Consider the following 21,238-nt stretch of genomic DNA (forward strand, 5'->3'; position numbering starts at 1 on the left):
ATGCCCTATCCATATTATATTAAAATTCATCGTATTTACTATTATTTTTAACGATACTGTTATTAATATTATTACTTGTAACTTACCGAACACACTATTACTAAACTAACTACATAATTATTAATATAATCGAACGATTAATAATTTTTATAATACCTATTTCTTTTCGTGTATTCTATTTTTTGGAGATATAATATTATACAATGTACCTATATAATTAAATTCCTATTTATTTTATTAATTTATGTGTACAATTGTCATATTATTTCTATTCAAATACAACTGTGGAATGGCGTGAATCCTCAGTTCAAAATTAAATTTATAGGTATAAAATTTGATTATTTAAATGCTATAAAAAGTTATTATTGTATTTTATTTAATGACTTAAAAATATCTACGTGAATAAAATATAATTAATTGTTGCCAATTTTATTATCTATTTATTTGTACAATTGTTTAAAATTATCAAATAGTTACTATATTCAAGTACAGCTGCGATATGGTATAATTTATAAATATCTCGTTATTTATAGGAATTTGATTAATCTAATTTCAAACTAATGCCAACAATATTGTGTTCTATGTTATAATTAAATTTTATTATTTTGTATGATTTTTAAAAAATAAAATGAAAAGTTTTATTACATTACTGATAAATTTTGTTCTACAAAATCAATGGATCACAATCAATGCTGAGCAAGGTAATATTTTTAATAAAATATAAATAGATACCTACTTATATATTTATATTCTATGTTATATAAAAATAAAAATGAATTATTTACTTAATACATACCCATCAACGAAAGTCGATAAAATATATCAATAATCATAATTTTTATTATTTGTCAACCAATATTTTTTAGAATCTAACGTACCTAGTTGGGTGAAATAAAAATCATGAAATTCAAAACCAAAGAAGAATTGATAACACAAATGGCAGTTAAAAAACTATTTGTAATTTATAGGTATTGTACACTGTTCCACTGACGCTTGTAAAACAAAAAAAAATCTTATTTAATATCTTGATTGTTATATATTTATAATAAATGGCCAGTGATAAAATTACTATTCAATATAAAAAAAAAAAAAATGAGAGATTAAATATGCTACAGGAAATCTAATTCGATGTTATAAAAGATTACAGTATCAAATCATCTGCTCTAAAATGTTGTAATAGTCGCACAAATTAAAAAAATACGTAATTGTAAAACAAATCTAAAAGCGACGCTACACTCTGGATCTAAAATATCAGGCCAAAGTTTTTATTTAAAAAACCATTTATGAAATTATTATTTTTACTTTTCAGTGCTTGGAATAGCGCCATGTATGTATTCAGGTGATTTTGATCCTAATGGATACTTTTGTCCAGATACACCCATGTCAATAGATAAGTTACCATTGCAGGAGTGTACATCATTAGTTTATGATGGAATAAATATGGCTGCTGATTTAACTGTCAATTTTACTCAAGTGGATGAAAGTAAGTAAAAACTATTAGGTATTGAAAACAAATAACCATACATTGTAATTGTAAACAGGAAATATATGTGTATACTATATATTATTGGTACTATTAATCTAATAATTATTATATAAATTACGGAGAAATTAAGGTGAGCTATTTAAATTTAAGATTGGAGTGACACCAATATAGTATTTTGCCACCATCATGAGCTGGTTGTTAATATTGTTTGTTACATAACCTAAATGCTATTGCTTTGTGACTCAAGGCAACTCATATTATTAATTATGTATTATCTATAATTCAAACCACAATATTGAGTTTTTCACACATATCATGTTTTCATTTTATTGTTAAATTGTATTATGTGCATCAAGCATCAGCATGATGTCATAAAACGTTATAAGCATGATTGAATTTCCTTAAAAAAAAAAAAATAAGTGCGCGTGTTTCTGCACAGAATACCTACATTATTAGAATTTTATCGTGTGGAATTTATAATACATTAAATAAATATAAGAACCAATAATCAATGGGTCGTTTCTATCAATCAACAAACATAATATTACTTAATTAATTAAAACCTAAATGATATTGTTTTCAATACATTTATTGTATAGTTATTAAATATTTAAAGTATTCTAGACCAAAAGAAGGGTGTCTAATGTCCATATGATTGTAATATAAATACGTAATATGTAAGTTCGATTGATATTATAATCAATTATCATAGATAGGTAAATGGTAAAAACAATATATTTTAAACTAGTTTTTTTTTGTTTACAGACAATGTAAGCGCTCTTGAATCCTCTGATAAACCATTGTATTTATATTACGGTTATGCAACTCTACAAGCTTGGGCACAAGCAGTTGATGCTGAAAATGTACCTATAGAATTGACCAAAATGAGAGAATTTTTAATGGATTCAAAAATATCGGGTTTAGTACTAAAGAATTTAAACTATGATTACAATGATTGTGTAAGTACCAGCCTAACAATAATCAAATAGTTTACATATAAACGTATTAACGTCATCGTTTCGTGTCGTGGTGCAATATTCTTTTTTCAACTGAATTGTAATTTTAGATACCTGTGTTAATAGTTGAAATCCCTCTTCAAATATGTACGATTATAAAGAGACTGTGAAAAATTAGTAGGACGAATAGATTAATAATACTTACCTCAACTATAATATCTTACTAAAAATTAAAATTACGTCTAAATTATGCAAAAATGTCTAGATGCGTTTTCCCTTCTTTAAAACGCTTCATTAATCAATTAAAAACATTTTTTAACAAACAAACAATACATATGACATAACATAGGTACTATCTAATAAGTAAAACAAATGAAAGTATATTATTTAATATAATGTATAACATTTAAATTTGACACTCTGGTAGACCGAAATAAATTTACCATTAGGCGTCTCACCATCTATAGGAAGCGGGTCATGTCTTCGAAAATCATATTTTCGAATGACAAGTGTTAGAAAAATTATTTGTTCGAATAGGTATATTTTCGAAAAGTTGTGTGAACGAAAATCATTTTTTAAACTAAAAAGCTATCTAATATTTAAAAATTAATAAAAAATAAAATAAAAAAATATTTATTTGTAAAATTGCGGGGATGTGTCTAGTTAAAATATTAAAATCTGCATCATTTGAGAACTTCATAGATAAACCGACATTTTTTATTTTTCTATAAATATTTTGGCAGAAATGAAAGAAACATGTTGAATGCATAGCAAATACATAAACTGCATTAATTGCGTTGATTGCGACTATTTCAAAATCAATAATAATTTCAAGATCTGTGTTTTCCGTTACACCAATGTCATTTTCATCCCAATATTGATTAATCAAGTTAAACATTTCACTGTATATTGATTGATTTATTCCAACTAGTAGACAATACAATAACGCAACGTATATTTTGTCACTACCACGTTTAATAGACTGTTAAAAAGTTGTTGAAAAATATTTGTTATAACTGTTGTCTCCGTCTTATACACGTACGACATAGTAAATTTTTGTTCACTAGTTTCAATAGTGTGCTTTAATTTTGATATTAGAGTGAATTGACCTATTTTAGGTAAAAACATTATCCACGTTTTTTGATAATCGGATACATTGTAAAAATGTCCGTTTAAAAATAAAATAATAATATTTAATATATTATTTCGTTCATACGACTTTTCGAATAAATGATTTTTTTAACACTTGTCATTCGAAAATATGACTTTCGAACACATGACATTCGAAGACATGTAACCCACCCCATTAGTTCATTTATTTATAATCTATTGTTATTCGACCCGTTATGTTACTTTTTATTATATTGTCCTTATTTTATCTCAATAATCTTGACGGAATAATAACCTCATCTAGTTTTCTGTGCCTATACATTAAATATAATCGATCATTCTCTAAAAGGATAGGTATTACCTAATATTTTATGAATAATGTCTACTTGGATACCAATGAAATATTTATTCAAACATGTTCATTGATTATTTAGAACAATCAAATAAATGTATATATAAGTAGTTCAAATTTTATTGGTACTGATACATTTTTTCTTTTTTTTTTCTTAGAATGCAGATTTTCATTTTGATCCAAATTTTTTTAAGAAGTTAATAGAATACATAACTGAATTAAAAAAAATAAAATCCAATTTGAGTATTGGATTATATGTGAGCGCAAGCAACATGATATATTATAGTGATAAACCAAATTCTCCAGATTGTAAGTATATAAGTTAACATAAACGAATTTAATAAAAATGTATGTATTATAATTTTTTTGAAATATGAACGAAATGGAATTTTTTTAAATTGTTTCAAGTAAAGTTTAATTATTACGATTTATCTATATATGTATTTATTATATTAAATAATCCATAATGATTGTTCTATGTGGAAGTGACTATAAACAATTGCCAGAATAATAAATTAAACGGGAGGACTTTTATATTATTTTACAGTAAAATCCCGTTACAAACGAACTCTAGAGGACAGAATTTTTTTTTTCGTTGTAACGGAAATTCGAATAAGCTCTATAATATAAGCCCTGCTTTTCAGCAGGGGACTTCTATGACTTTCGTTTGTAACGAATTTCATGTCCTTCTTGTTTTGCTTGATATAACGTTAGCTTCGTATTTTTTTATTATTATATGTTTTGCATATATTATTTTACAATAATTTCTTTTTGACTTAGTGTCGTTTTAATACAATAAAAATATTACAAGAGGTTACAATAATATGACAACTCACAGGATTGATTTGCCGACTGCACTCTATATGTTTGGCGGCGGCTCTACGGCTCGTACTGCTCTAGCTACACTGTGTATGATTGGGCGTCGGCTCTTTGGCTCGTACTGCTCCTTGGACTGCTGTTGATAATTGTTGGACGGCTGTGCTTCGGCTCCTTGGCGATGTATTTAACACGATAGCACAAAAAAACACGGCGGTATACTGGTGGTTTATCGTATATTCTACCTTACCATGTATTACGAGTATGTGATGCATAGTGAATATACGATATAATGCCCCATTCAACCGGGTGTTGTCCCCTTGTTGAAGTAAATCTCAAGAAGGTACCACGGTTCGTGGTGACATACTTTAGTCGGGTGGCTGTATGGTCATTTTGTGAATCACCGTGTGAAGATCGTTTAATACCTTCTGGTGACCAGTCAACCAGCTATGGGAAGAAATGGGGGCGAAGGTAGTACGGCGGTGGCTCCTCCGACGGCCTTATATGTAGTTTGCGACATTGGTATCTTGAATTTGGAATTTTGACGTTTTAAATATTGTATTGATGATTTTTGAGCTTTCTTATTATTTTTATATTTTTCTTGATATTTTTTATTTGAAGTAGGTATTTTGTGTTTTTGTTTTAAATGAATTGTGACCGGTGAAAAAAAAATAAATAAGAGAATGAAAAACTTGTTTGCATCGACGGCGGCGGGGTGCGCGCCATTTAGGTTGCGTTAACTATGAGTGCTTGTGGTCGTCGGCGCGTTTTTGTCAATTTTGTTTGTGAGTTGCGTCAATGTACGGCACAAGAGCGCGAAACTTGTGAAGTGCGCGATCTTGTCCCGTTATACGTTATAACGGGATTTTTCGTTTTATTGATATTCGTTGTAACGGGAATTTACTGTAAAAGGCAAAACACTTAATTATATCGATTACATTTTAAAGTAGATATATTTATATAATATTATTTTACTTTATCGATAACCTGATAATAATAATTGGCGGAGCTAGCCTTCATGTTCAGAGGGGGGAGGGAAAAAATTGTTTGGGTGAAATTATAAGAACGAAGTTACTAGAATAGCCATTATTGACCATAGGCATTTCAAATCAGTATTCATATAAAATGCAAAGCTAGTGTCCATTGTTAACTCCGCTTTGGTGATGAAATTTATATCAGTGTATGTAGGTATTCATTTCAAAAAAAAAAAAAAAAATAATAGAAATAATCACAGAACTCGTGGAAATCAAAATGAACCTAACAGTAGAAAAGCGGATATTCGAGTAATATCTATTAAGGTATATTATCTCTTCAATGTCAATATCTATGGGACAAGTGTATTTCAAATCATCCGTGATCCATTGTGTTTCTTACTCTTTTGATATTTGTATTTAAATGTATAGTCTGTTCATGAGTTTTTGAATTATACCTTAACTATGAAAAATAAATTTAGTACTTTATACAAGTGTTAATACTAGTATTTATAATTAAATGTGTGTATATCTTATTCGAACTACCTATCACATCAATCAAGATTATTGTGGATGTATGTGCCAGTTAACCATACTTTAATATATTATAACAATACAATTTAAATACTGAAGTTATTGTTTCACGTCAATAGACTATAATATATAAATTTATATAATTAGATTCATCTAATTATTATTTATTATAAATGTTATATGTTCTTTTGTTTAATAGGGTTTGACTTTACGGTTTTAAATGATGTTATGGATAATTATATAATTGGCTTTAATAATTTCAATCCGTGTAATGAATTCTTTAAAGGCGGAACTGTTCCAATGGATGATGTTTTAAATCACACCCATTCCTTGGTAAAAATACCAAGCACCCAGATACCGAATTTCACATAAATATTATTTTTATTTTTTAGACAACATTCGAAAAAGCTTTAAGTTGTTCAACAATTGCAAAGGACAAAATGTATCTAGAGTTCTCAGCGAGTCCTACACTTAATACAACCTCCGCTGAACATCTACCCACATGCTGCGTGACATATAAAAAAGTATATAAATAAATTATTTTGAGCCATCAACTGAAAAAACTAATTGTTATGATTACTATTTAATATTCACTACTAAAAAATTTTTGACCCTAAACTAATTAAAATTTAAACAGCACCATTAATAGTGTCAATAATAGTTACCCATACAACCTATTATGTATTGGGCATGGACTAATAATTGAGCCTAACACAGAATTTTTGTTTAGGGCCAGTATACCAATTGCGCTCCTTATATTTTAGGATAAGTATACCAATTGCGATTTTATAATACATATTAAAATGCCTGAAAATTAAAACTTATTTATTGATCAATTGATTACTGGTTAAAGTGACTGGGTATTTTATAATAGTATCGATAATTTTATGAAACGTATTAAAATGTAATGTAACTGGTATTTCATTTTGAATAATTGACGATCAAAAGATAAATTGTAAAATGTGAAAAAAAAATCATTTATTTATTTATATTATATTATGTATTAATACTCACAAAAAAATCGGTAGTGTTTTGATTTATTATATAATAATTATTATTAATAACTAGTATATTTTCCTTAGGTATTGTAAAATGTTTTCAGCGCAATTGGTCTATCAACCCTAAAATGTATAGAGCGTAACTTGTCTATCGACCCTAAAATGTTTAGAGCGCAATTGCGATGTATAAAAAAGTAATTTTAAACACAATAATTAGTTATATTATAACTAAAAACATTTTACACGTTATGTAGGTACTTGTATTAGGTATTTAATAATTTTACTTTCAAAAATATATAAATTAACACCTACAAAATTTTTTTAATACATGTTACGAATAATTTTAGTATTGTGAAGCTGACCACTATAATATTTACTTCTGTGCTGACAATGCAGATGCATTCTATAAAAAAGTAATACATATTTTATAAAATATATATTAAATATTATTTATGTATGATTTCAATATTATTTTTTTTAATTTATAGGGTAAATTTGCTAAAGATATAGGCGCAAAAGGAATCGTAATAAAGTATATCGATACAATCGACCCCACTGCAAAATGTGATTGTGATAATAAAAATGAGTTTATAACATTTACGATGATGCTTCATGGTTTTAAGTGTTTAGAACCTATTACTCACTGTACGAAGTTAAATAGTGTTATTCATTCATAAATATTTATTTTTTCATCTATGATATTTATTTTATAACCTTCTAAAATTCATTGAACTTTTAAAACTATTATAAGTGGTGTATAATATATTGTTTGTTTATTTTTTATTTTTATTTATTTATTGAATATACGGGCTGGGTAATTTTGTACATTATGCACAAAACAGGTACTATGGTTTACAAAAGAAACAAAAACGAAAAAAAAATACATAGGTACTATTATTAGATAAAGATACATGAAGAAGTTAAAGTGAATAATTAGTAATAATCTGTTAATTTAAATCTTAAGAGTATTTCAATACAGTTATTAGGTATGATAAGAGCTATCTAAAAGAGAAAGGTGCGGTCAAAATTGGTATTATGCATCATACGTCTAATAGGTTCATTTAGCAAGAAGTCGGTGGAACAAAAAGGAATATGAATTGTAGTACTGGAAAGGGTGGTGCGTTGGGGTACTTTAAAATTAATTGAGCTTAGTAAAGTTGGGGAATCAACACTATCATCCAACAGTTCTTTTAAGAACTTACCACCCATAATGCGCTTACGCTCTGAGGCTAGATCAAGTTTAATGGCGATTCATATTACTGGGGAGTAATTAATCGATGGACATTTGATGGCCAAAAAGAAGCTGATGAATCGCAAGAACCTGCGCAGTATCCTTTCGACCTGGCAAGCATTGTCGTCAGTGTGGGGATCCCAAATAACAGCAAGGTAGCAGTACGGTATACTACAAAAAATTATTATATCATACTTAAGTCTTAAATACAAATTACACGTATAATACACGAAAAAATAAAATAAAATACCGTATTCTGATATCTGATTCCCCAGCTGGTAAATATGCGACGATTAACCTCACGCATGCGCATATCGAGCACCTAATTAAGAGATTCGTCAATGATATCGGCAACAAAAAAATCCGCTGTGGCTTCATCCATAGTATATGATCTAAGGTTGCCGATATCATTGACGAGTCTCTTGATTATAGGTGCTCGACTTATGATTTAAGTTAATATCATTAATGATCCAGATAATAAACATGCAACGAGTAACCTTGCGCATGCGCAGATTAAGCATCTATTCAAGAGACTCGTCGCTGATATCGGTAACAATTTTTTGTATGGACATAATACGCCGTGGCTCCATCCATAGTATATGATCTAAGATGACACCAAACGTGCTGATAACGTATACAATTTGTCGACGTTAATATTATGTTATTATTATCCAATAGTATAATTTTATAAATGGTTCAATGGTTGTAACTTGTAGTCGTTGTAGTGCAGTGGACAACTAATTGTACCGGTAATATCAACGTTTAACGGTCGTCAGTTATAAATTTGGGATTAATGTGTTTGCAGCGACTCGTATTTCGTTTATCCTAGTGCAACTAAAACCATGTACTTTCCGTTAGGCTGGCCAAAAGTTTTGGCTTCAGCGCACGCTGCTGGCACCCTTGTCCAAGTGATATGCAACAGAGACAAAATTCTATTTGCTATACTTTCCATCGAGCGACTAGAAATATGGTTTTGCAAGGTAAACAATAAACATCCTCAAGTAATGTTAATGCACCTCATTGCTTGTATTAGTGTATTAGTTAAGTCTTCTACTTGTTTTAACACCCATTTAAAAGTTTGTAAATTTTTTGTCCTTCAACATTTCTACTAATATTTACTGTAAGACACTAATGCTAGTTTTGAAAATTGAAATATGTATTTAATGAAGTAAAGAATAAACAAACTATGCCACTGTAAGATCTTATTAACGAAATGTCACCAACGTTAAATGTATCATGCTATGATGACTGCATTGTTTTTACTAAACAATTGATTTAAAAATTGCCTAATACAGAAATTTGATTTTTTAAAGATTTTTAAATGTAAATTTTTATTATTTTGTGAAACATCATAATAATTAACTAAAAATATCATTTTATAAATAGGTCAATTGTTTTAAAATAATTATTATTCGTAGATTGTCAAAAGCTTAACAGAATAGTAATATTATTATCTATTCATGCGAATCAATTAAATTATAAATTACTTCCAATATAATATATGTATGCTTACATAAAAAAAAAATTATATTAATAAGACTGGTAAGACTTAAGTTATGTGTATTATTGTATTATGTAAACATATAAATAATAATTATTAGAACCAAACTAATTATTTAATTAATTTAACATGTGTTATACTTGTATACTATTCAAGTGGTACTTTATTTTTAAATATTAATAATAATAATTATTTGTGTCAATAGTAACTATAACCTTTAAAAATGTTTAGAAGAATGAATTATTTATATTATTACCTTTCAAGCATTAATAATATAATTATTTTCTTAAATTAATTTAATAAAATACATATAATTTAACGAACATTTTTTTTAGCCATGTGTAAAAATCACATCTTACACAAGATCTCCACAAAGTCTTGATGAAATTGGTTTTAATCTACGTGTAGAATGGAGACCAGATTCCAGTATGTTAGTCATAGTGGTTAGTATTTATTTTATTTTATAATTACCTAATAACTATTAGCTAAAATGTACTTAACTGTGTTGCAGACTACAAAAGGTTATTTAATATTTTACAATTTGAGCATTATTGGTGATCCTGGAAGCTTATATCATTTAGAAGATTCACACATTTCTAGTCTAAAAAGAGAAAATGATGAGCTATTTGTAAAGGAGACCATACCATCTTTACATATTAAACAAGTAATATAATATTTAAAATTAAATAATATGTAATATATACATGTATTTAATTTAAATGAGTAATATATTAATTATATTTGTTTAAATTGTGTAGGATCAAATTGCTTGTGTTGATGGTAGTGTTGAATGTATGGCTTGTATTCGTGATGAATTAATGGTGTCTACTTGTAAAGGACATGTATTACGATATCATTGGAATGGTTCCATCAATCGAGATTACTGTTTAGATCTTCGTAGAACACCATTTTCTATTGATCTACATGTTTCTAATGGTAAATAAATGATTAGTTATTAAGTTATAAATATGTAAATATTAAATAATATGTATAATAATACAATTATTTGTGTTTCAATTCTATAGCTGCACCATTAACTACAAAAGACACTTTTATTGTTGATATGGAATACTCACCATTAGTTGGAGGTTTTGGAATTATTTTGAATGATGGTCGTGCAGCACTACTTACAGCTTCATCTTTAAAATTTGACCCTAATGTAACGTATACTTGAAAAATAAAGTATTTAAACATTTAAAAATAACATTATATTTAATTTTATCAAAATAGCAAGTTCAAGGCATTTGGGCTCCTAGTATTGATACTGCTACATGTACAAGCTTGAATCACAAGTATAGATTGATTGCATATGGACTAAAAAAGTTAGTTAGTTAATTTAATTTTGAAATAATCGTTCAAAATTTATATTTTGAAATTGTAGTTCCCAAGGCATAGTGTTTGGTCTCGATGAACATACTGGTGGATTACAGTTATCTCACAACCTTGTGATTCCTAGTCAAGTATGGCCAGGTGGAGGATTAGGTTTTGTGAGATGTACTCGATGGACACCTGATGGCTGTGCTTTAGTAATGGCTTGGGAGAATGGTGGCTTCGCCGTATGGAGTACTTTTGGAGCTCTGTTAGTTTGTTCATTGGCGTGGAATTTCAGTGTAAACATTGATTTGAGCTCTAGAAATCCACTCAATATTATTTCTATGGAATGGTCTATTGAAGGCTATCAATTATGGATGATTAATGGAGCCTCTAAAGATACACATGATGATACAGTACTACAAATGTCATTTTTAAAAAGCGCTCTTGCTGTCAATCCCACAATGGTAATTATTTTTAGTAAATTATTATTTTAGTTAATTCCAAATATTGGATTTGAGTATTGTTTTCTTAATCATTGTTAAATAATTGTATACTGATGTGTAATAATGAAACATAAAAAATAATTTATTACCAAAAATATCATAGGAATTTATGTGTTTTTAGAGCCATCGTCCACATTTGTATCTCCAAGGTGAAGATAAATTGTATCTGAATGTAACATCAGGTTTAACCAAAGTGTATAAAATGACTCAATCCAATAACAAAACTAAAGACCAATTAACCATCACCAGTGCTTTAGTTGAAAATAAACAATGGATAATTGTTTATGCACCTTCTCCATATTTGGGAACCAATTGGCCAATTAGAGTAAATTTTTACATAATTTTTGAAATGTAAATTGTACATAATTAAAATATATTTATTTTAATTTCAGACATCTTGTATAGATGATGATGGAAAACATATAGCAATTGCAGGGCGTTGTGGTATTGCTCATTATTCTTTAATTACCCATCGCTGGAAATTATTTGGCAATGAAATACAAGAAAAAGATATGATAGTAACTGGTGGAGTCTTATGGTGGCGATGCTATATTATATGTGGATGTTACAGCGTGCCCGTTGATGAACATCAAGTGCGAATATATAATGGAGATTCTAGATTATCTAATGATAATATGATTTCGTACCAATTAACTGGACAAGCTTTATTACTTGATTGTTTGGGAAACCGATTAGCTGTTTTTTGTTCTGATGGGATTGTTAATTTATTTAACATTGAGCTTTCACCTAATCACAATATGGGTAATTTTAAACATATATACAATTATTAAGAAAAAGTTTAGACAATATTTGTTTTATCCCTCGGGTCCATTCACAAAATAGCAATTTTTTGTTCAACTGCATCAATCTTGTGTTGTTACTTTCAGCATTAGAGTAAATTGACATATTTTAATAATTATAATCAAAAACATAGTATGTGATTGTACGTTGATTTTTTTTATTATATTTCAATTTGTATTTAGATTATCATAAGTACATAAAATATTACAATTTATAATGCACATATCGCATAGTTAATATTCTAAACTTAAAGTTTGAGTAGTTTAATAATAAGTCAATTAAACCTATTATTAATGATAACAATACAAGATTGGTTCTATTATGTTGCGATTAGGCCAGAGAGGAAACAAATATTGGGCTAACAATTCCTTCATATTAACAGATTTGTTTAAAATTACATTATTTGTTGAAATTGTTTTAATATTATGTTGATTGAACAGTTAGCAATTATTAATAACAATTTAACTAGCATTTAAAATTAACCTATTATTAGTTATCATTTTATCAAAAAAAAAAAACTTAATATGCTAATTGCTTGTAAGTTTTGAAATATTATAATTAGTGTTTGGAAGATGTTAAAACACTAAAATGTTAATACACACTTAAAAACACATATTTGAATGGGCTTTGAATAGTACTAAAAATTAAAAAATACAAAAAACTAAATTAAAAAGAGGTAGGTAAGTGGGTACTGCTTTGCTGTAAATTAGGTATAGATTAGGATGAGTAGGTGTAAGTCACTATTATAAAAGTATTACATTTGAATTCAATGATATATCATTGTATACAAAAAATGATTCTGATTAAACACATTCTTTCAACATGTATCATCAAATGATATCTTATTTTTGATATAGCTTTTAAAGTAATTTATTTTACTTTTAGTATTACAGTAATTTAATATAATTTTTACTGAAAATATTACATTTATTATATTATTAATATTTAATTATTATAATAATAACAGTTATATATATCTATACTATATTATATGAACTTAATATATAACATAAGATTTAATAACATCTTTCTGTGAATACCGTAAAATGGTGGAAATAGTACCTATAAATAGATATTTTAAAATAAATCAAAAATGTTATTACATATAGTAAATTTCATAATGATATAAACACATAAAAGTTCCCAACAATAATTTTTTAAATTATAACAAAATAATTAAATATATTGTTATATTTTATTATTTAAATAATTAATTTTGTAATTCCAAATTAAAACTTGAAAATATCCATCAAAAATAATTATCTTTATATTTTTTTTTTATATTTTATGATTTCAGTATGACCTACTTATGAAAAATCTTGTGTGAAATTTTCAAAACTTGATACAAAAGAAAAGTTTTTATACATTTTTTAACTATAAAATAATTAGTAATTTTTTTTATGATTTTGACAATTTTTATTTATAATTATATGTATAATTCTCTTCAACATGTGTTTCTAATAATTATAATTATATTTTAGACATTTCCATTTAACAAATATTAATACAATTCATTAAAATAAAATGTGTTTGATTCTATTCATACATTCCTTAAATAGCTCTAAAAACGCTTACTGATGAATTAGTAAAATAAAATTTTATTAATAACATAAGGAAAGAGTGAAATAAATTTGTATCATATTTTGGATGTGATTAAAAATATGTTTTTGTTAGGTCTTTTGAACCCTGATTATAATTGAGTAATTTACAAATTGAATCACAAAAATAAATTTAAATCTTATATTATTAACATAGTTATTTTGTTTACTTGTACAATTTGTTGTTTAATCGTATTTTTTATTTTTATTTTAGCTATATTGGATAGAGTACAGACTATTGATATGTCAGCTTTATGTATACATCCTACTTGTGTAGTTTCTGTTTTACTTACAACTTTACGTATTGAACCAAAAATTAAAGGTTCTACTGTAAGAGATAATTTTTTACTCAATATTAATGGGAATTTGCTGTTAGTAAATCAGCAAAGCTGTGATGATCAGGTATTGTTTTAGTTTTATTATTTTAAACATAGATATACAATTTAAAATTGATATTTTAATTTTAGATTTTATTCTGTTGTGCCTGATGACACTTTTTTTTAGTAAAAATGTTTTGATTATCTATTTTAATGGAAGTTTTTGGTGGTCAATTGGATATAATTGTTACTTTTTGGAGGTTAAAATTCTCAGTATTTTTTAAAATAATTGAGAAAAAAAATTTGAACATTTGTTATAATTACATTAATTAGAGACCAGATTTATATGTGCATAAAATCTTAAAAATAAGATGTTTTTATGCTGTATAGTTTCATTAAAATATTTTGGGTGTATAAATATTCTTTTTTTGGGAAAATATGATTCTTCATAAAAATGTATTAAATACTGAAAAAACCAACAAATGTATAAGTTTATTCAAGTTATATATAAGATAGTTAAATTATCTTAATCTTTAAAAAACTATTCAAAGTCATATTTAATCTATATTATAGTTTTATACTGGTGTATATTATTTATGGTTTTTTTTTAAATGTCTATAAAGTATAAATAGCTCAAAAAGATAAAATATTTACAAAATTATACCAATTGTAGAAAATTATTATATAAACATTTGACAATAGTTTTCAAGTATCTACTAATATGTATAACAATAATGATTTTATCATGTTTCAGTCACAAGTTATTCCATCTCCAATTTTATTGGCATCTTGTGTTGAGAATGCTTGGGTTTCAAGCCAATACCGCCGTGATAAGCCTCATTTGACTGAAGCCCTTTGGTTATTTTGTGGTGCTCATGGAATGAGAGTTTGGCTTCCATTGTTTCCAAAAAATGGAGATAAGTCACACACTTTTATGTCAAAAAGAATTATGTTGCCATTTCAACTTAAAATTTATCCATTAGGTATGATTTAAATTTCAGTTAACCAATTGACCAAAGTATAAATACTTTATTAATTTTAGTAGATATTGTAATTTACTGGTAGGGTTTAAAAAAAAGCAATGCTTATTTAGTCTGACAGTTTTAAAATAACCATTTGACTTTGAAACAAGAGTTTTAGAAACATACATAATTAAATTACTTTTCTTAAAATAGAAAACTATTTGCATGGGCGCCGCGAGGGGGGTGCAAGGGGGTGCACTTGCTCCCCCTGGCTTTCAAAAATTAAATTAAATTAAAAAAATTGAATGATATTGAAACTATTTTATTTTGCATAATTATCTACATTATATTATATTACGTATTTAACTATTAATATTATTATTATTATTATGTATTTAAGCATTATTTAGAAATTAGCGTTTAATACCTACTTACACGATGCACCCCTCTGATAAAATTCCTGGCGGCGCCTATGACTATTTGTTATTTTTATTATTATGAATCAATGATAAATTGATAACAGCAATTATTAAGATACATATAATTCATATACTTATTAAATCATTTCAGCCATACTTTTTGAAGATGCTATTTTATTGGGTGCAGAAAATGATACATTACTGTACACATCAGATACTACTACTGTTTTTTCTTTGCCATTCTGTCAAGTAGAAAGAACGGTAAATAATATTATTTATTTTATATTAATCAAATTTTTATAATAAACTCAAATTTTAGAGTCAAGTATATTTACATCAAATTTTGAGACAATTGATACGACGTAATTTGGGTTTCCATGCTTGGGAAGTTGCTAGGTGTTGTACAAATTTACCATATTTTTCTCATTCTTTGGAACTCTTGTTGCATGAGGTTTGTAATATTTTATTTAATGTAAGAAAAAATATAATAATGTATTAATTATTTTACTTTTAAAGGTTCTAGAAGAAGAAGCTACCAGCAAAGAACCTATACCAGATGCTCAGTTACCTAGTGTTATAGAATTTATACAGGAATTTCCAAATCTGTATTTAGAAACTGTGGTTCAATGTGCTCGTAAAACAGAAATTGCATTATGGCCTTATTTATTTTCTGCAGCCGGTAAACCTAAAGATCTTTTTCAAGAATGTCTTAAACGACAAAATTTAAATACTGCTGCTTCATATCTTATAATACTTCAGGTTGCTACATAAATTGATTCATATAATTCTATTAGCTATAACAAAAATACTTATCTTTATACGTCTTTTTTGTGATATATTTTTTAATGAATTTTTAGAATTTAGAATCATCTTCAGTCAGTTGTAAATATGCTACTTTGTTATTGGATTCAGCCTTAGATAGTTGCCAATGGGATTTATCTAAAGACCTTGTCAGATTTTTGAAAGCAATTGGTATAAAAAATACTCAGTCATTTTTTAGTATACAAATTTAACTGTTTATTTGACTTTAATTGTGGTTTAGATCCAAATGATGCAGATTCCCCAAGAACATCATGCATTTTTCCTGCAAAATACAGTATGATGGGACAAGCAAGCACAGTAAATCCAAATGAGGAAGACTTATCATTTTTAATGGGAAACATTCAAGTATTTAATGTTACAATAAATACATTAATTAATTATTAAATAACTATCATTTTCAGGTAAGAGGACGAAGTATTAGTACTAGCACTACTCCTAAAATAGATATGAATTCTACTTTTGTAAGAACTGATAGTAGAACAGAGCATAATAATTCACAAAGAAAAAGATCTGTACTTTCAAATGGAAAATCAGAAAATGGGTTTGTGTTTTTTTTTGTCTATTTGGCTATTTATGCTATACATTTATATTCTCTACATTCAAATATTTATAATTTCTTTTAGAAAGGATATGGTCACTTGTAATTCTATTCTTGAAGAATTTTTCACTGATACAATTCTTCAAAAACATGCTGCTAAATTATTATTTAATTATAAGCTAAGAGCACTTGGATATTTTGCTGCTCGATTAGACTTTCATTTAGTTGAATGGTTAGCAAAAGAACGTAATGGAGCAGCTAGGATTGATAACTATATTGTGGCCTTGCGAAGTCTTTATACTGATTTTTCCATAACAAGACCATTAACTCCTATCCAGAAACGTTCTCCACCACCATCTGGTATGTTGTTTAACATAGACAAACCTAAATGGGTAGATGGAGGTAGTGCTGTTGGAGATAGTGGCTATATGAGTTGTCAAGATGTTCCTCAGATTTCTTCTCAATATCCACAAGATGGATTCCTTACAGGAATTGGTGAGTAAATAATTTATAATAAGATTTAATCTTTTCTATTTGTCGTAATCCAATGGTTTAATTTAAAGATGAAGCTAGTACTGTTAGTGAATCTGAAGATGCTTTATTGTGGAATGAAGAAAGAACACAAGCTAATATTGACAACTGGAATATTATTCCTAATGCACATATGCTAGAACAACTTTCTAATGAGCATTTATCACAAGACACTTCAAAAGCTGAAGTGCAACTTAGGTAGGTTATTACTTATTCTTAAGTCACACCCGCATATGTTGTTTCCTTCTTACAAATGTATAACATAGTAAAAATTGTTCTATGCTGGCAAGAGCCACTTAGGCTGTCATTCAAGTTAAACAATCAAACTTTCACATTAAAAAGAAAAGATTTTGAACTGTGTGCCATCATTTTTATTTTTTCGATATTAGAACTTAAAAAAAAAAGTTATTCAAGTTTGAAAAATACAAAAATAATGAATTTTAAATAATTATAACTTTTTTTGTATTAGTAAAACAAAAAAAAATAAAAACAATGTTGCATAGCTAATGTTTTCCTTTTTTAAAGAGTGAAAATTAGATTATTTAACTTGGTCTACAGTCCTAGTGATTCTTGCCTTTATGGAACGGTTTTTATTATGTTATATATTTGTGAGACATAAACAACACATGTGAGTATGGCATCCTCTTATAATATATTTTTATTCATTTTATAAATATAATACTATATAAAATATTTTACAGATATTTGCTGCAATTATTATTTGAAGCTGGTTGTTTGGAATGGAGCTTTATTGTATCAGTGTTTCTTCGTGATGCATTAGCTGTACAAAGGCTTATATCTATTTCCCGGTCACCGGAACACAGTTATGAATCTGTATCTAGATTAAAACAAGCGTTTATTTTATTATATCAATGGAGCTGCAATGAATGGTAGTTTTTACAATTTATATTAAATTTAATATGAATTATTTATTATTATTTATGTATTTTATTCAAAAAAAAGTTTCTAACATTAAGAAAAAAAAGTAATTCAATTAACAAACAACAATTTTTAGGTTCTTACTCAAATTTTTCAATTTTTTTGTTACTCTGGTTATATGGATAAGATATTTATCAGTATAATGTATAAAATCTATTTAACTGATTTATAATTTTTTTAAATAATTAATTTATCAAATCATATTATTACATTATTCACAGTATTTTAAAGAAGTACAAAAACGTAACCTTTATTCTTATCACTAAAAATAACATTTGAAAAAAAAATTTTAAAAATTTCAATGAAATAATTATATATTTTATTTTTAGTTTTGGCTATCGACCATTTATGTCTACTTGCCAAGCTCAATTGGGTATATTAAACCGAATTATAGCATCTAAACAGCCAGCTCCTACTGTAACTCCACAAGCATCATCGTCTTCACTGACCAGTGTTCTTACACAATCATCTAGATCACGATCAGCAAGTGAAGGTACTGGTGGTAGTCATACTACGTCAGAAATAACTGATCACAGCTTACAAGCAGATTGTCATTCAGCTATTGCACTAGATTCTAGCTGTGATGAAACTCCAGACAATACACCTAATTTTGATACAACATCTGTTGTAAGCTTGCAATCACCTAATAGCTGTTCACTATCTTAATGGTAAGATATTTCTGATATATTTTACTTAACAGCTTAAATAATTTATTTAATATTTGTTAATATTTTGTTATTTATAATTCATCTTTGCTGTTATAGACAAAATATAATTTAGAAACACTTAAGTAAATAAAAATACATTTGTTATTATTTTATTTGTTTATTATTTTTATAGGTTGTCAATTAGTAGACTTTATGAAAATAAATGTTATTTTCATAGTTATGTATTGTAGTATAACAATACATTTTAAATGTGCAATATAATTCCAAATTGTTTGCCATAGAATATCGACTGAATTAAATATTTAAAAAAAACATTCATTTAAGTGCCTACTAATTGAAAAAATCAAAAGTATAATAAAAATAATTTTTTTATCTTGTCATGTTATTATTTTAATACATTTGTGATATACTGTTATTTATTATTAATTGATATATGATATTATTTATCCATTATTGTTAATCAAAGAATTATTTTTATTGATTTTTTTTTTTTATGTAACAACATTCTCAATGTATTGATAAATATTGTTTATTTAGTACAGTGTACAAATCTTGGTAATAGCATTGAAGAATACTCATTAAGTATGTTACTTACAAATTACAATTTTTTTTATACCTTCAAATATTATAATAATATTTAATTTTGACAATATTATTAACTAAGTGTGATCAGTTATTGTATTTGGATACTTAGTACCTACTACTTATGTAGTTACGTGTTTCAAAGTTTAAAACAATTTATAATTAAGTATAATATTGTACTTTTTGATTATTGTATCAATTAGTTTACAAAATTATTTTCTAATGGAGTATATACTAGTAAATTAAGAGTCAAATAATAAAATAGATAAAACTGATAAATATAAAAGAGGTCATTTACTAAGTTAATTTTATCTGGTAACTCATTGAAGATTTAGATTCAGATTTAATTAATGATCTTTTGAAATTTGTAACTATAGTTAATGTGTACAGTGTCTCTGGTTTTTTGGAATTTGGTTTTTAACATTAAATGATAAACCATAGTGATAACATCATTAATCAGGTAAACAAGGGCAAATATTCAAAATATAGTCATTATGGAAGTTGACAAAACAATAATAGAATTTAAAAAAAGAATTGCAAGTCTACTTCTTTAAAAACTTGAAACAGTTGAAACTGAAATGATTGTGATCAATCATTTTAACTAATTTTTGTATTTTATCATGACGTAAAGCTTACTAATTTAAATTTTAAACAAAGTCAACTTAAATGTTTATTAATAATAATTTGTTATGTATGATAAAACGTATTGTTAAAAAAATTAAAGTTTGTTGGTATTATTCTTAATAAAATGAATTCATAATGCAGGTGGCATACTTAACGAGTATCTATTGAAGGAATATTCAGTGCTTTAATATTTATAAAAATACAGTAGGGTGTATAATATCCACAATATTTGTAGCCGTGAGGAGTGAAGATTATCAATTTGTGTAGATAAACAACGATTAAAAATATAAAATGAACATGAAGATAATTAATCACTTTACTGTATATAGGTTAATAACAAATAATGTATTTAAAATGTAATTGTATTATTTACTCTATTTATTATTAACCTTACAATAGTATAGAATATAATTTCCTTAGTTTAATTAAATTTTTTTATGTTTAACTTTTGTGCCACGATTATGAAATAATTAATACATTTAATTTTACTATATTGTATTAATCTTCAAAATATATTATTTTGGTGATGCTTACTTAAAAATAAGAATTAAATCAACTAATGATAAACATATATTTTAATTTTGTACTAAAATTATGACATATAACTATATAAGTAACTTTGACTAACTTAGTATTTTGAAGATTGAATTTTGTGTAGCTATTAT

The 21,238-nt window shown here is 26.4% G+C and overlaps 2 protein-coding genes across 2 annotated transcripts; both read left to right on the forward strand.

Annotated features, from left to right (window-relative positions):
- Positions 1-628: 628 nt before the first annotated feature.
- LOC113558158 lies at positions 629-7,900 on the forward strand. Its single transcript, XM_026963664.1, has 8 exons — positions 629-701; positions 1,310-1,483; positions 2,252-2,445; positions 4,063-4,213; positions 6,425-6,558; positions 6,618-6,749; positions 7,571-7,636; positions 7,712-7,900. Exons 1-8 carry the CDS (start codon positions 629-631, stop codon positions 7,898-7,900), a joined length of 1,113 nt encoding a protein of 370 aa, XP_026819465.1.
- Positions 7,901-9,296: 1,396 nt separating this feature from the next.
- Positions 9,297-19,727, forward strand: LOC113555740 (guanine nucleotide exchange factor subunit Rich-like). The gene is made up of 22 exons (XM_026960261.1): positions 9,297-9,434; positions 10,291-10,398; positions 10,467-10,619; positions 10,714-10,891; positions 10,981-11,114; positions 11,186-11,277; positions 11,337-11,733; positions 11,894-12,097; positions 12,165-12,534; positions 14,386-14,573; positions 15,243-15,471; positions 16,021-16,130; positions 16,189-16,320; positions 16,386-16,628; positions 16,727-16,841; positions 16,912-17,036; positions 17,093-17,232; positions 17,315-17,724; positions 17,793-17,958; positions 18,462-18,650; positions 19,029-19,367; positions 19,540-19,727. Exons 1-21 carry the CDS (start codon positions 9,297-9,299, stop codon positions 19,363-19,365), a joined length of 4,158 nt encoding a protein of 1,385 aa, XP_026816062.1. The 3' UTR covers positions 19,366-19,367; positions 19,540-19,727.
- The last annotated feature ends 1,511 nt before the right edge of the window (positions 19,728-21,238 follow it).

This window comes from Rhopalosiphum maidis, chromosome 4 (assembly GCF_003676215.2).
Source record: "Rhopalosiphum maidis isolate BTI-1 chromosome 4, ASM367621v3, whole genome shotgun sequence".
Taxonomy (NCBI): Eukaryota; Metazoa; Arthropoda; class Insecta; order Hemiptera; family Aphididae; genus Rhopalosiphum; species Rhopalosiphum maidis.